Below are 13468 nucleotides of genomic sequence, written 5' to 3'. Positions count from 1 at the left end.
GTCTTTCTCCGTGCCAGTCCTGTCATTTCAGGAATCAGTGTAGCAACTATTCACAATCAATAGGAAAATACATTTCCGATTACGGGGTCACGTAAACTTTGCCTGATTGGTCTGGAGAATGAGGAAACTGTCAGAGTTTTGTTTTCCACAAATTGGCATTGTTTTCTTTTTTGGCACGGGTGACTTCATAGCAACCGACTACATCAAATAGCGTCGTCATCAGCTATCAGAAAGTTACCAGGATCCATCACCTTAAATAGAATGACTGAGAATCTAAAGTAGTATTATCTTGCGAGAAAGAACAAACATAGATTCATGTCTAGCAGTGGAAAGTTTAAGCAAGGTTTGGTGGGCATTTAGAAGATATTTTGTCATGTTTCGACAGAATGGGACAAGTTGTCTACCTCAATATTTACAATATATAATAATGGGTTTGGTGAAGGAATGAAGAATTGAGTATTGTATCCATGTTTGAAGAAGTCTGGCGGAGTAGACAAGTAGAGATGAAAGGGGAAGTTAGGAAAGGGAGACACACAGATTAGGCAATGGAGGTGTAGGTCAATCTTTGGTAGCATTAACTTATTCCAATACGTTGGGAATGGGAGACTTACTGAGCCACTTTAGAGGGTAATTTAGTCAACTGCATTAGTGGGTCTGGAGTCATACATGGGTGGCGATAACAGAATTCATTCCCTAAAGTACATTAGAAAGGGTTTTTGCAATTATCCAGCAGTTATCATTGCTGTGACTTTTGGTTCTTTTTCCAGATTATTCAAATTTAAATTCCACAGCTGCCAGGTAGGATTTCAACTCGTGTCAGGCAAGGACAACTGCCACCAATCCTTATTTTAACATTCTATTTTTAACGACAGGCTACTCAGTTTACTAAGCCTTGGGAACCCTGTAGCAGAGAGCGACACGAATAGAAGAATCCAAGCAGCAAGTGCCTTTTTGGTACGGTTTTGAGATCAAGCAAAGCTTTCATCCAGATTTACCATTCCTCATCTCTAACATTTCTCATTTGCTTCATTTCAAAGAATCTGGACGCTTTCAGTTTCTGCCTATTGATCCTTGGGATCTATTCACTCCACCACCAGTGACTTTGCTAAAACTATCATCATCCCTCTCCCCCCCCCCCCCCCCCCCCCCTCCCCCCCCCCCCCCCCCCCCCCCCCCCCCCTGGGACACTGCTTTAAAACCACAGCTTTTGATCATCTGCCCCAGTGGCACTGACATCAGGCTTGATCATGGGAGCTAATGTTATGATAAGGGCATAAACTAAATTTACGTTGCCATTTTTCCCCAATTATCATTTATAAACTGTAAATTGGGTTACATAATTCCAGTACATGACAGTAGAGTGCTGATATATTTTTGAACTCACTATTTTCTTCATTAAAATTAGGCCGATTATACCATACTCTTATCACAAGCGTGGTGAGATATACTACATCCATCATATCTTTTGCAAAGAATATCTCCCATACGAATGTCTTTATCTTTAAACAGTGCATTCATGTAGTCAAAATCTTTCCAAACCGTTGTTAGTTACCTGCACGTTGGCACCTTCAACTTTGCGCACTGCTTTAGAATCAAAAAGAACATGTCTGCCTCTCCTTTCACAATCCTGGTAAACAATCAGTCGAATCTGGTCAAGTTGAAACTCTACAAGTCTCCAGCTGTAAAAGGAAGATATTAGGAATGAAGAGTAGTCTTTGATGCGTTTCTGCAATGTTAAACTGTTTGCTCAACAGAACAAATGTGGCAGAATGAATAAAAGCAAATGTATTGCAAGAAACTTACCCACAGGAAATAAATTGAACAAGTTCATATAATTATGAATATAAGCATACCTTTAAGGGATAGTGCAAATTAGTTTTATGCTTGCCTGGGCTCACTTCCTAAGAGGTGAGAATGTCAAGGATTACTGAGAGCAGTAATCAGAGACTTGCATGGAGAGTTAAGCGACTTCTTGTATTTTTCCTTAGGTAAGTTTCTCTACATGTAGACTTATTATGCCACATGCACACAAATCCTGTCAATCCTAACCAATCTACATTACACGTAATGTGTATGAAGGAACTGCAGATGCTGGTTTAAATCCAAGAAAGACACAAAATGCTGGAGTAACTCAGCAGGACGGGCAGTGTCTCTGGAGAGAAGAAATGGGTGAAGTTTCAGGTCGAGACTCTTCTTCAGACTGACATGCAGTGGATGCAAACATATTTTTCAAGATGTACTGGATAAATCATCAATACAGACAACCTTGTACTCGGCTTGTACTCGCTAGAATTTAGAAGTTTGAGGGGGGGGGATGGATCTTACTGAAACGTACAAAATTCTTAAGGGGTTGGACAGGCTAGATGCAGGAAGATTGTTCCCGATGTTGGGGAAGTCCGGAACAAGGGGGTCACAGTTTAAGGATAAGGGGGAAATCTTTTAGGACCGAGATGAGAAATCTCTGGAATTTTCTGCCACAGAAGGTAGTTGAGGCCAGTTCATTGGCTATATTTAAGAGGGAGTTAGATGTGGCCCTTGTGGCTAAAGGGATCAGGGGGTATGGAGAGAAGGCCCTTAAGGATACCGAGTTGGATGATCAGCCATGATCATATTGAATGGCGGTGCAGGCTCGAAGGGCCGAATGGCATACTCCTGCACCTATTTTCTATGTTTCTGACCCAGATTATGTAACTTTTATTTTGTTCGATACCCGAGAAGCTATCAATACAAAACTATAGTAAATCACATTATCAATGGCTAATAAAATGAATTAATATTTATTCTACACTGGTCACAAGTGTGGAACACATAGTGTCAGCATATTGAAATTGTCTCGGAAAAAAATGCCTAAAATTTCTTTCAGCTACTTGATTTTCAATTTCATGGGACCTTTACGATATCTCTCTGGGATTGCTTTTAAAATTTAATCTTTTGTTGCAATTTTAACCAACATCTAAAACAACAGTAATTATCAAAAATTCAAAAAAACAACAAAAATTATCAAATATTTCACTGCAGAAATAACTTGTGACTAAATTGATTGGATTTTCCCTTCCAATGCTACCCCAATATCATGCAATTTGCGCTTACACACATTGTTGATGTGGTTTAAATGCAAAATTGGGGATTGCAGATCACAACACTGAAGAAGGTGCCTGACTGAGTAGATACCAAGAGACCATTTCCACCAGCTGGAGACAATAAATTGAGGGAAAATTTGTACATCTTAGCTGTCAATGTTCATTTGTTGCAGCTATGTTAGTTTTTAAAGTGCTCTATAAATAAAATTATTATTATTATTATTATTTGGATATATTCAGATTGATGCCGAGGAACTGCCTAAGATATAGATTGAACAATGCAATTTAGGGCACTACTGGATAAAGTTTCAAAATCATGATACAAAACTATATACAAACACAAATTACACATTATCATCTTGACTCTACTCCTGGTATACGCGGAGATTATGTTTTGGGTTTGGCAGTACGTCAGTAATCTGCACAAGTATGGACTTCTCTGTATTAGAAATAGCCGTCATCTGCAGCTAAACATTGCTTTTTCCTGATGTGCTCAAACAATCTGCCACAGAGCTCGCCCAATACTGTTAATACATAACATACAAATATAATGGCTCAAATTATTAATCCTGACATTCCCTTAAATAATACTCAATTTTTCTGCAATAATCAGATTAAATCTTCAAGTGCAGAATAAAAATGATCTGTTTGTATAGATGTTGATCTTTACATTACCCATTGAGAATTTCCTCATTCAACTCATTATTGCTGAGGCACTTACTACTGTACTGGTTTCAAGGCTCCCGACAAATTAAAAACAAAACTGGTGTCAGAATTTTAGATTGAAATATTAACTATTTCTCTACCACAGAAGGTTACCCGATCTTCTCAGTCATTCAAATACTTTGTTTTTGTTAAAGCACATGTTCATTCTTCAAAGGACTGAAATGCCACACGTCCCAATTAAGTTCCTCAGTAAATATGCCAACTGGCGTGATCACAGTGAAGTGATGATATATTTACAGGATTTCCTTGTGAGCTTGGAAGACCCAGCCAATAAACACGCTACTATAACATAATCAATTCGAAACCAGTTTATAGGCACCAAACCAACGTTGTTGATAAACATAGAATATCTCAGTGGGTCTAGGCAGCATCTGGAGAAAATGGATAGATGACGTCTCGGGTTGAGACTCTTCTTCAGACTGATTATAGTGGAGGAGGTGGGAAGAACTGGAGAAGGGGAGGGGGGGGGAAGGAAGGGGGCGAAAAGGATGGGAGAACGAGGAAGGAGGCATTTGTAATTATCTAACATTGGAGAATTCCACCTTCATACCGCTGGGTTGCAAGCTATCCAAGCGAAATATGAGGTACCATTCCTCAAATTTGTGTGTGGCCTCACTCTGGCAATGGAGGAAGCCCAGCACAGAAAGATCAGCATGGGAATGGGAAGTGGAGTTAGTGGTTAGCAACCAGGAGATCCAGCAGCCCCTGTGGACCGAGCGTAAGTGTACAGCAAAACGGTCACAGAGTTTACAGTTTGTGTTGCCAATGTACAGAAGCCCACATCGGGAATACTGAATGCCGTAGATGAGGTTAGAGGAGGTGCATGTGAACCACTGTCTCACCTGGAAGGTCTGTCAGGGTCCCTGGACAGATTTGAGGGAGGAGGTACAAGTTATCTCCTGCAGTTGCAGGAGAAAGTGCTTGAAGAGGGGGTGGGTTGTGTGGGAATGGATGAGTGAACCAACGAGCTGCAAAGGGAACGGTCTCTGCGGAAGGCAGATGTGAAGATGTGATAAGTGGTGGGATCAAGTTGGAGGCGATGGAAATGTTGGAGAATAATGATTTGCATGCGGAGGCTGGCAGCGTGAAAGACGAGGACCAAGGAAACCGGGTCATTGTTGTGTCTGGGGAGGGAGTGAGGGCCACGTTCACTAATGAGGGCCTCAGATTTCCTCGCATGGAAAGCTTCATCTTGGGAGCAGATGCAGTGCAGTCGGAAGAATTGAGAGTAGGTGATGGCATCTTTGAAAGAGGCAGGGAGGGAGAAAGTGCAATCAAGGTAACTGTGAGAGTCAGAAGGTTTGTATTGACGTCAGTCTGTCCAGAGATACAGCTTGACCTGCTGAGTTGCGAAAGTATTCCGTGTCCAATTGCACTTGCTGCCAGGACTTTAAAAAATAATCTAATTGCACTTCCCCTGCGTCCCCCAGCACTTCGTCCCCTCCTGTTCAGCCTCCCTGTTTTAAAGTTAAAAAACTTCCTGGCAGGACTTAGTGTTCTGGGATTGCAACATTGTTGCGGGGTGGGCCAGCAAGGATTTGGATCCCATTGTGACATCATAGCTGTAACTGCCAGAGTGCAGATGGAAGAATCTTTTCTCAAACTGGGATTTGGTAAAGTTAAAAATGTGAATAACTTGTAAAATATGACATCAATCTGAACAAATCTTGTAGAAAATACACCACGGGACAATTGCAAGGTGGTGCAAAAATTGTAGCGCCATCGTGTACCGTTTTGGCTTAGTTCCAGGATCTTCCGTGGTCTCCGGGTTTGTTTGTGATTCTCACGCAGAATCACAAACAAGCAAGATGAGGGTTTTAGACCAAGTGGCGGGTCCCTGTCCCATTGGAGGGCTGGTCCCCCAATGCAACCGTTCCCCCAAAGCAATATTCCACCACTAACCCACAGCCTCATCGAGAGGCGTGGTCTCCCAATGCAATCTGTTCCTAACGCAAATTTCCACCACTCACCCGTTCCCCCAACGCAATATTTCACCACTCACCCATAGTTTCCAACTGCGCAGGAGCGGGTCATTTCCCCTTATTGCCCTCCCACTATCTATATCTGTATCTATATCATTACTAAAAGTCTCATCTTGACACTTCCTGTCTACGTTGTAAATACATTTTAGAAAAATAGTTACCCTATATCGCTATGATTTTTTCGCCATCTTACTCACCGTCCTCCTCTCCTCCAACTGCCCGGAGATATTTTTCCAATCGGTGAAATATTAAAAAAAGTTATGAATGTTTAAAAAATTCATGAGATCAGCAGATTGATCTTCTCATCTATCAGTCACCATGATGAAGGTAACGCCCCTTCCAGGGGCCAGGAAGGAGAATAAAGCAATGGAGGCCGGACACGAGCCAGTCATCCTGGAAGACCGTGAGTAAGAGCTGAGTCCAAAATTGTTAGTCTACGCCATGAGTGAACTGAACTGTGAGTCTGCACTGTGCGTGAAGTGAATTGTTGGTCTGCCCTGTGTTGCTTGAACTCAATTGAATGGAAGGATTGCAGGGCTCGAAAATAACGGTTACCAAAGATGCCAATGGCCATCTGAAGTCCCGCCAGGCAACCTAAAAGCGGCGCCATTTTGCCCGACTTGGCAAGCACTTGGGACACCCGCCGTTCAACTCTGAGCGGGCCCCCCTCTATCTCTCTCTCTGTCTCCACCCGCCATCCGTGTCCGGGCCACCAGGTCTCCACTCTCCGGCAGCCTTGCACATGCGCACTGCCATGGCCTGCCCATGCGCACAACCACGGTACATACAGTAGCTGTAAAGGGGGACATAGCGTCACTTAGAGATTTAAGACCGAAAATTGATAGTTTATTTTTTTTTAGTAACCAAAGTTATCAACATATAATTTTGTGTGTTGGAAAACAAAATATAGTGGCACAGCTGGTAGACTTGCTGCCTCACATGCCAGAGATCTGTGTTCAATCCTGTCCTCGGGAACTGTCTGTGTTGAATTTGCACATTCTCCCTGCAAGCGTGTGGGTATCCTCCCACATCCCAAAGACGCACCGGCTTTGTAGGTTAACTTGTCTCTGTGAAATTGCCCCTAATGTGTAGGGAGCGGGTGAGGAAAGTGGGATAACAGAACTTGTGTGAATGGATGGTAGACAAAAAAAGCTGGAGAAAATCAGCGGGTGAGGCAGCATCTATGGAGCGAAGGAATAGGCGATGATTTTGCTGCATGTCATTGTGGTATGTGTCATGTCTTGATTGGTGAATATGACTTTATTTGAAGCAGAAATAATACGTGAATGCTTCATTGAGCATAATTCCGACTGGTAACTACGCACTTCGTCCGAGCAAAATTATCGCAAGCGTCATGCAAGCGGTCTTAAATGACCACCTAAACTGTCATTTGGCAACCTAAAAAGCTGCCTAGGTTGCCCGACTGGCAACAGCGAAAAAAAGTTAAGTGAGAGCCCTGGTGTTGCAGAGACAAAGCGACAGCGCCGTAAGGAGAGAGAGAGAGAGATGAGGGCTCGACGACTACCAACCACCACCAGTCTCCATTGCCCACGTTGCACCAAGGTGTGTGGATCGTGGATCGGCCTCTACAAACATCTGCAGACCCACAAGTAGATGACCCTATGGAGAGGACAGTCATACTGGATTCGAGTAACTGCCAATGAGGTCAAGACATTGAGTACAGGAATGGCAATGTTTAGTTTTGTTTAGAGATACAGCGTAGAAACAGGCCCTTCGGCTCACCAAGTCCATGCCGACCACAATCACCCTACACTAGTTCCACCTTTCACAGTAGGGACAACTTAGAGAATCCTATTAACCTACACACCTGCACATCTTTGAAATATGGGATGAACCAGTGCACTTGGAGAAAACCCAGGTGGTCACAGGGAGAATGTACAAACTTCGTACAACTGCCCCCATAAATTGGGATCAAATTGGCCTCTGGCGCTGTGAGGCAGCAACTCTAAGGTTGTGCCACCCAAATGCCATGTTGCAGTTGTACAAAACATGGTTAACGGTGTAGAATTCGGGTTGCGCACTATTGGAAGGAAGAGTGCCGAAGGGATTCACCAGGATGTTTTATACCAGGCTAATCCTAGAAGGAAAAATTGGAGAGATCAGGTTTATTCAGACTTAATGGAGGAAACTGTGAGCTGAAACTTGAGATTTATAAAATTAAGAGAGGCAGAGATAAGGCAAAAATTACAACAAACACACAAATTACCCTTTTGTAAAATCTGTAAAATTTCTAAAACAAATATCTGGTCTCCATATCTTAAATTATCTTGTCTCCAGTACGTTTGGGAAGCCGTGTCTCAAAGATTCACTACCTGCAGACATGAGATCTCTACTAACCTCAGTTTAAAAAAAATGAGCCCCTTACTTTGTACCTTTAGTCACCTTGTGTATGCCTCCCCCCCCCCCCCCCCCCCCCCCCCCCATTTAAAACACCCCCCACATCTACCCTACGAAGCCCCCTTGGGATCTTACTTGGCTGAATGAGGTTGTCTCTCCTCATTGTGAACCCCAAGGATGCAGACTCAGACAGACCTCTAAATGGAATACAGTCCTAAAATGTTGGTTCCACAGATGCTGCCAGATTTGCTGAGAATTTCTGATACCATTTAATTTGAAATTTCTAGTCTCTGCAATTTTTATTTCCAAATTTGGAATTGCATTTCAATCCCAAAATCATAATTTCTGTCCGATAAAATGAAGCATGTTCTCCAAAAAAGCCATGTTTCAGCTCAGGAAACTTGTGGTTTTAACAATACTTTTTTTGAAATGCAGAATCTGTTACCTTAATAAAAATTCAAAAGCTGCAACTACAATTTGTATTGTTGCTGATTACCATAGAAAGAAAGCGTGTCACATTTTTAACCAAGCATTTCATTAGTTAAATCAAAGCATCACACTGTTGTATCATGAGTTAATAGCTTATCACAGCTTCACATGATAAAACCTTGTGCAGCTACTCCAGACACAAGGTTTTACAAACTAACTCTGCAAGGTTGTTCAAACATTGGCTGCAATAGTCTCCAACTGCTGTCATGTGAGTGGCTGTCATCTGACAGCTCCTAGCAACTTGTGATCTCAGCAGGTCACACAGAATACAAATGTATGGAAGATGTTCAAAGTAAAATCTGCAGTTCAACATGCATGAAACTGCTAAAATCGATTATAGTCACGGGAATCGCGCTTTTATAAACAAATATGACTAAAAACAACCTCATGATAGCTTGAAAATTGAACACAATGCATGTCTTTCCTGTTCACCATAGGCATCTGTAGTTTCTGTACTTCAGCCAGTTTCCAGATACATCTGCTATGCACAAGTAAATCTTCTCATTCTAGCTCTCATAGCGAAATAATCACAAGCACTGTGGATGGTGAAGTTAGGTACACAGCTGTAAGGATCTTTTGCATCAGTCCATAATTTAACAAATTGGAATTTGGCCTCCAAACAAGCATTTGGGAAAGCCATTCACACACTCCAGCTCGAAGACCAAAACTAGGATGACCCAACAAAAGGATCACCTTAAAGCCCAAAATTATCTTCCACTCTGTGAACAGCTGCACCAAACCGTGCCATCCACAAACCCACTAATCATGCCTCATACAGCCACATCCAAGTTATTCACTTACCGGTACTACAAACAGAAAAACTACAAGCTTAATCCCTTTGAAACACCACTAGTCACAGGCATCCAATCACAAACATATTCCTGTACCACCACATTCCATCTCCACCCGCTAAACCAATTTTAGATCTAACTAGACCAAGGGAAGACTCGTTGTGCCTGCTCCCCCAAAGCAAGACTCACCCATTCCCCCAACGCAATATTGCACCACTCACGCATAGCCCCCAATTGCGCAGGTGCGGCTCATTTCTCCTCATCCCCCAGCACGGGGGGGGGGGGGGGGTGAGGGGAGAGGGAGGGGGGCGCAGAGAGGGAGGGAGGGGGGGCGCAGAGGGAGGGAGGGGGGCGCAGAGGGAGGGAGGGGGGCGCAGAGGGAGGGAGGGGGGCACAGAGAGGGGGGAGGGGGGCACAGAGAGGGGGGGGGGAAAGAGGGAGGGAGGATGGATAGGGAGGGGCCATCTCCCTCCTCCACATCCCCCTCCCCCACCATCTTCCTCTACCACCCCACATCCCTCCTCTCCATTTCCCTCATCATTTCACTCCCATTCCCTGCCCCTGGACCTATCCTGGGGCGTAGAGCAGGGCCTGGAACTCGGCCTGGTCCTCGTACTCGACCTAGCCCAGGCTGTAGACTCCATCCGTCACCTCGGCCACCGCCTGGGCTCCAGTGCAAGCCCCAACCTCATCTCGGGGCTTGTCCCCGACTCTGGACCCAGGCTCGCCCTTGGCTTCTTTCTCGGCCCCGGTGTCCCGGGCTCAACTCCTACTCCACCTTGAGCACCGGGCTTGGCTCCAGCCAGGGCCCGCAGCCCCCTACTCGCCACCAGGTGGTCAGGAGCCGCCAGCACCACTCCTTGTTCATCGCGAGCGGTGGAGTGTCCCGTTCTGCCTTGCGAGTGCATTGCGTCGAAACTCTGGGTTTATTTTCCCCGAAATGGGTGAGTTTCCGGGCTGTTTTTAAAATTTAAAGGATTGATATCATCGGAAATATAGGTGGCAGTGCGACGGGAAGATGTTTATAGCCACAACAGGAAAAATGCGAGTAGGATATGTGAAAATGGGAAGGCTGTGGCCTAACATTTGGAAGAAGATAGGAAAAGCAGATTGACATATCGTCGGCACAAACACAAAAATAGGAAGTGTTTTAGTATTATAGAGATTTGTTAACTTACCCTGGGTCCCATGGGCCCCGAGATATTTGTAGCCACTTCCACTGCATTGCCCTCATCATTACACTTTGTTACCACAAAAACTCCAGATTGGCCAGAGAAGAACTGCCCTTGACAATAGTTCCAAGATGGCGCCGGTGTGTGTGGCCTGCCGTCAGTTGCTCTCGGAATTGTGTGTGCTGTTTGTAATTGTTTCGATTCTTACCCTGGATGTCGACTCTCTGTTGGTCTATGATCGCCAAACTCTGCTGGATCTTTGTTCAGTGGACTTGGCTGGTGGTGGCCGCGGTACGTTACCCCCTCTTCTGGCAAGGGCCCCGGTTCGCCTTTGCCTTGTCCTGGCTCCACTTCCTCGGCGTAAGCGTAAACGTCGCCGGGGTAAACGCGGCGGCCGGTTGGTGAGGCTGAAGGCTTGTCTGGCGAGTTTACCTGTGTCTTCCTGGACTGGGATTGGTCGTTCTCTTATTCTTCCTCGACGCTCGTTGGACCCTGATGGCTGCTGCCTGCTGCCTGCCGTTGGCCCGGAAGAACTGCTCCTCCCTTGTGGCCCCTCCTCTCCTCGACCCCGCAGGCGTGGTTTAAATCTCCTCAACTTGCGGCCCTTGTGCCGGGCTCCCCTGACATCGGACGCCGTGGACCAGCCTGTTCCTGTCAAGATTGCCCTGGTGAACGCTAGGTCGCTGGTGAACAAGACTTTTATTTTGAAAGATTTTTTTGAATCCAGAGGGTTAGATCTCCTCTGTGTGACTGAGACATGGCTGGGTGTTGGTGAGTCCAGCGCTTTCGCTGAGATGTTACCCCTTGATTGCTGCTATCTTAACTCCCCGCGGACGTCGGGCAGAGGTGGAGGACTAGCTACTGTCTTTAGGAGTCATTTTAAATGTAAACAGCTATTGCTTTCATCCTCTTTAGCAAGTTTTGAATTAAGTTTGTTTGAGCTGGTTGGCTCTAACACAGTGTTGTGTGCTCTGGTCTATCGGCCTCCAAAGTATAATAAGGACTTTTTAAATGACTTTTCTATTTTCCTGGCTGAAATCATGCCTAGATATGACCGTGTACTTATTGTAGGGGATTTTAATGTTCACGTGTGTTGTCCTGAAAAGCCTATGGCAAAGGACTTTTTGAACCTCATTGATTCATTTAGTCTTGTACAATCTGTGTCAGGACCCACACAAGAGCATGGTCACACGCTTGATCTTGTCCTATCATATGGTTTGCCCGTTTCTAATCTAGTGATTTGTGATGCCGTGTTTTCCGACCATATGCCTGTGTTATTTGAGGTTATTATTGCACCTACAGCAGTTCGACCTCGCGCTCCTGCTCGGCACTGTCGTGTTGTTAGCCCTTCCACTGCTGTTCAGTTCTCGGCTGCTTTTGCTCTGAACTCCATCATTCCCGAGTCTGTGTGTGATACAGAGGAGCTTAGCTCATGGCTTCACTCCACCTGCCAGACTGTTTTGGACACTGTGGCTCCATTGAAGTTCAGGCAGCCTAAAACTAAATTTGAGCCCTGGATGAATGACACGACTCGTGCTGTCAGGCGCGAGTGTCGTAGAGCTGAGCGGAAGTGGAAGAAAGACAAACTGCAGGTGTCATTTCAAATGTTGAGGGAGAGTTGGTGCCATTATCAGAAAGTTGTGAAAGCTGCTAAGAGGAAACATTTCTCAGGTATTATCCTCTCTGACTGCCGCAGCCCTCGTGTTTTGTTTAACACCATTAACACAGTTCTTAATGCCCCGCAGGCAGTCTGTATGGAGGCGTCCCCTGCTGTGTGTGAGAACTTCCTCCGCTTTTTTGTTGATAAGGTCGCTATGCTTAGAGCTCTAATCCCACCATCTGCTTATGACCCCTCGGTATCTGTTCCATGCACGGCTGTATTTGATCATTTTAAGCCGGTGTCTCTCTCCTTTTTGCATGAGATTGTTGGTCGTTCAAAGCCCTCAGGTTCTCCGAATGATGCTGTTCCTCCTTGGCTGTTTAAGGAGGTGTTGCCCACTGTAGGACCATCTGTTATCGCTGTCGTTAATAGCAGTTTGTCCTCGGGTGTTGTTCCTGCACTTTTTAAACATGCAGTAGTACAACCCCTGATTAAGAAACCTGCTCTTGACCCTGCAGTTCTTGGGAATTTCAGGCCTATCTCCAAACTGCCTTTTTTTATCAAAAGTCCTAGAGAGGATCGTGCACAGGCAATTGATGGCCTTTTTGGAGGAACATGACGTTTTGGAGGTTTTCCAGTCCGGTTTTAAGTCCTGGCACAGCACAGAATCGGCCCTTTTGAGGGTTTTTAATGATATTTTTTTGGCTACTGATCAAGGTGACTGTGTTGTCCTCGTGCTTTTAGATTTGTCAGCTGCCTTTGACACAGTGGATCATGAAATTTTGATCTCCCGTTTGGAGCAGTGGGTGGGTATCAGGGGCATAGCACTGGAGTGGTTCAGGTCGTACTTGGCTGATCGAACTTTTTGTGTCAGCCTTGGGGACTCTGTATCCTCCTCTGCTCCTCTCTCGTGTGGGGTCCCACAGGGCTCAGTTCTTGGCCCTCTCCTCTTTTCACTCTATTTGCTCCCACTCGGTTCCATCCTTAGGAAGCACGGGATTTCATTCCACTTTTATGCTGATGACAGTCAGCTTTATGTGCCTCTGGGAAAGGGGGGTGTACACTCTGTCGGCCTCTTGCTTGAGTGTCTCAGTGACATAAAGGCCTGGATGTCACTGAACTTTTTAAAATTTAATGATGACAAGACAGAGGTAATGATCTTTGGTGGCACCTCTGGGCCCCCCCTGTTGATCTAGGCTCTTTGTCTGCATATCTCAAACCTAACATCACGAACCTGGGGATTAAAGTGGACCCTGAGCTTAGATTTGAC

General features: G+C 45.1%; 1 protein-coding gene across 3 annotated transcripts in view; it reads right to left on the bottom strand.

The window, feature by feature from the left end:
- The window catches only part of fnip2 (folliculin interacting protein 2), a 66806-nt gene that overhangs the window by 38025 nt on the left and 15313 nt on the right, over nt 1-13468 (bottom strand). For all 3 annotated transcript variants that reach the window (XM_055645910.1, XM_055645916.1, XM_055645925.1), the window contains exon 2: nt 1553-1679. In XM_055645910.1, coding sequence (XP_055501885.1) covers nt 1553-1679 — 127 coding nt within the window. The remainder of the gene's footprint in view (nt 1-1552; nt 1680-13468) is intronic.

This window comes from Leucoraja erinacea, chromosome 1 (genome assembly GCF_028641065.1).
Source record: "Leucoraja erinacea ecotype New England chromosome 1, Leri_hhj_1, whole genome shotgun sequence".
NCBI classification, from domain to species: Eukaryota; Metazoa; Chordata; class Chondrichthyes; order Rajiformes; family Rajidae; genus Leucoraja; species Leucoraja erinaceus.
This window is presented reverse-complemented; position numbering and strand designations above follow the sequence as displayed.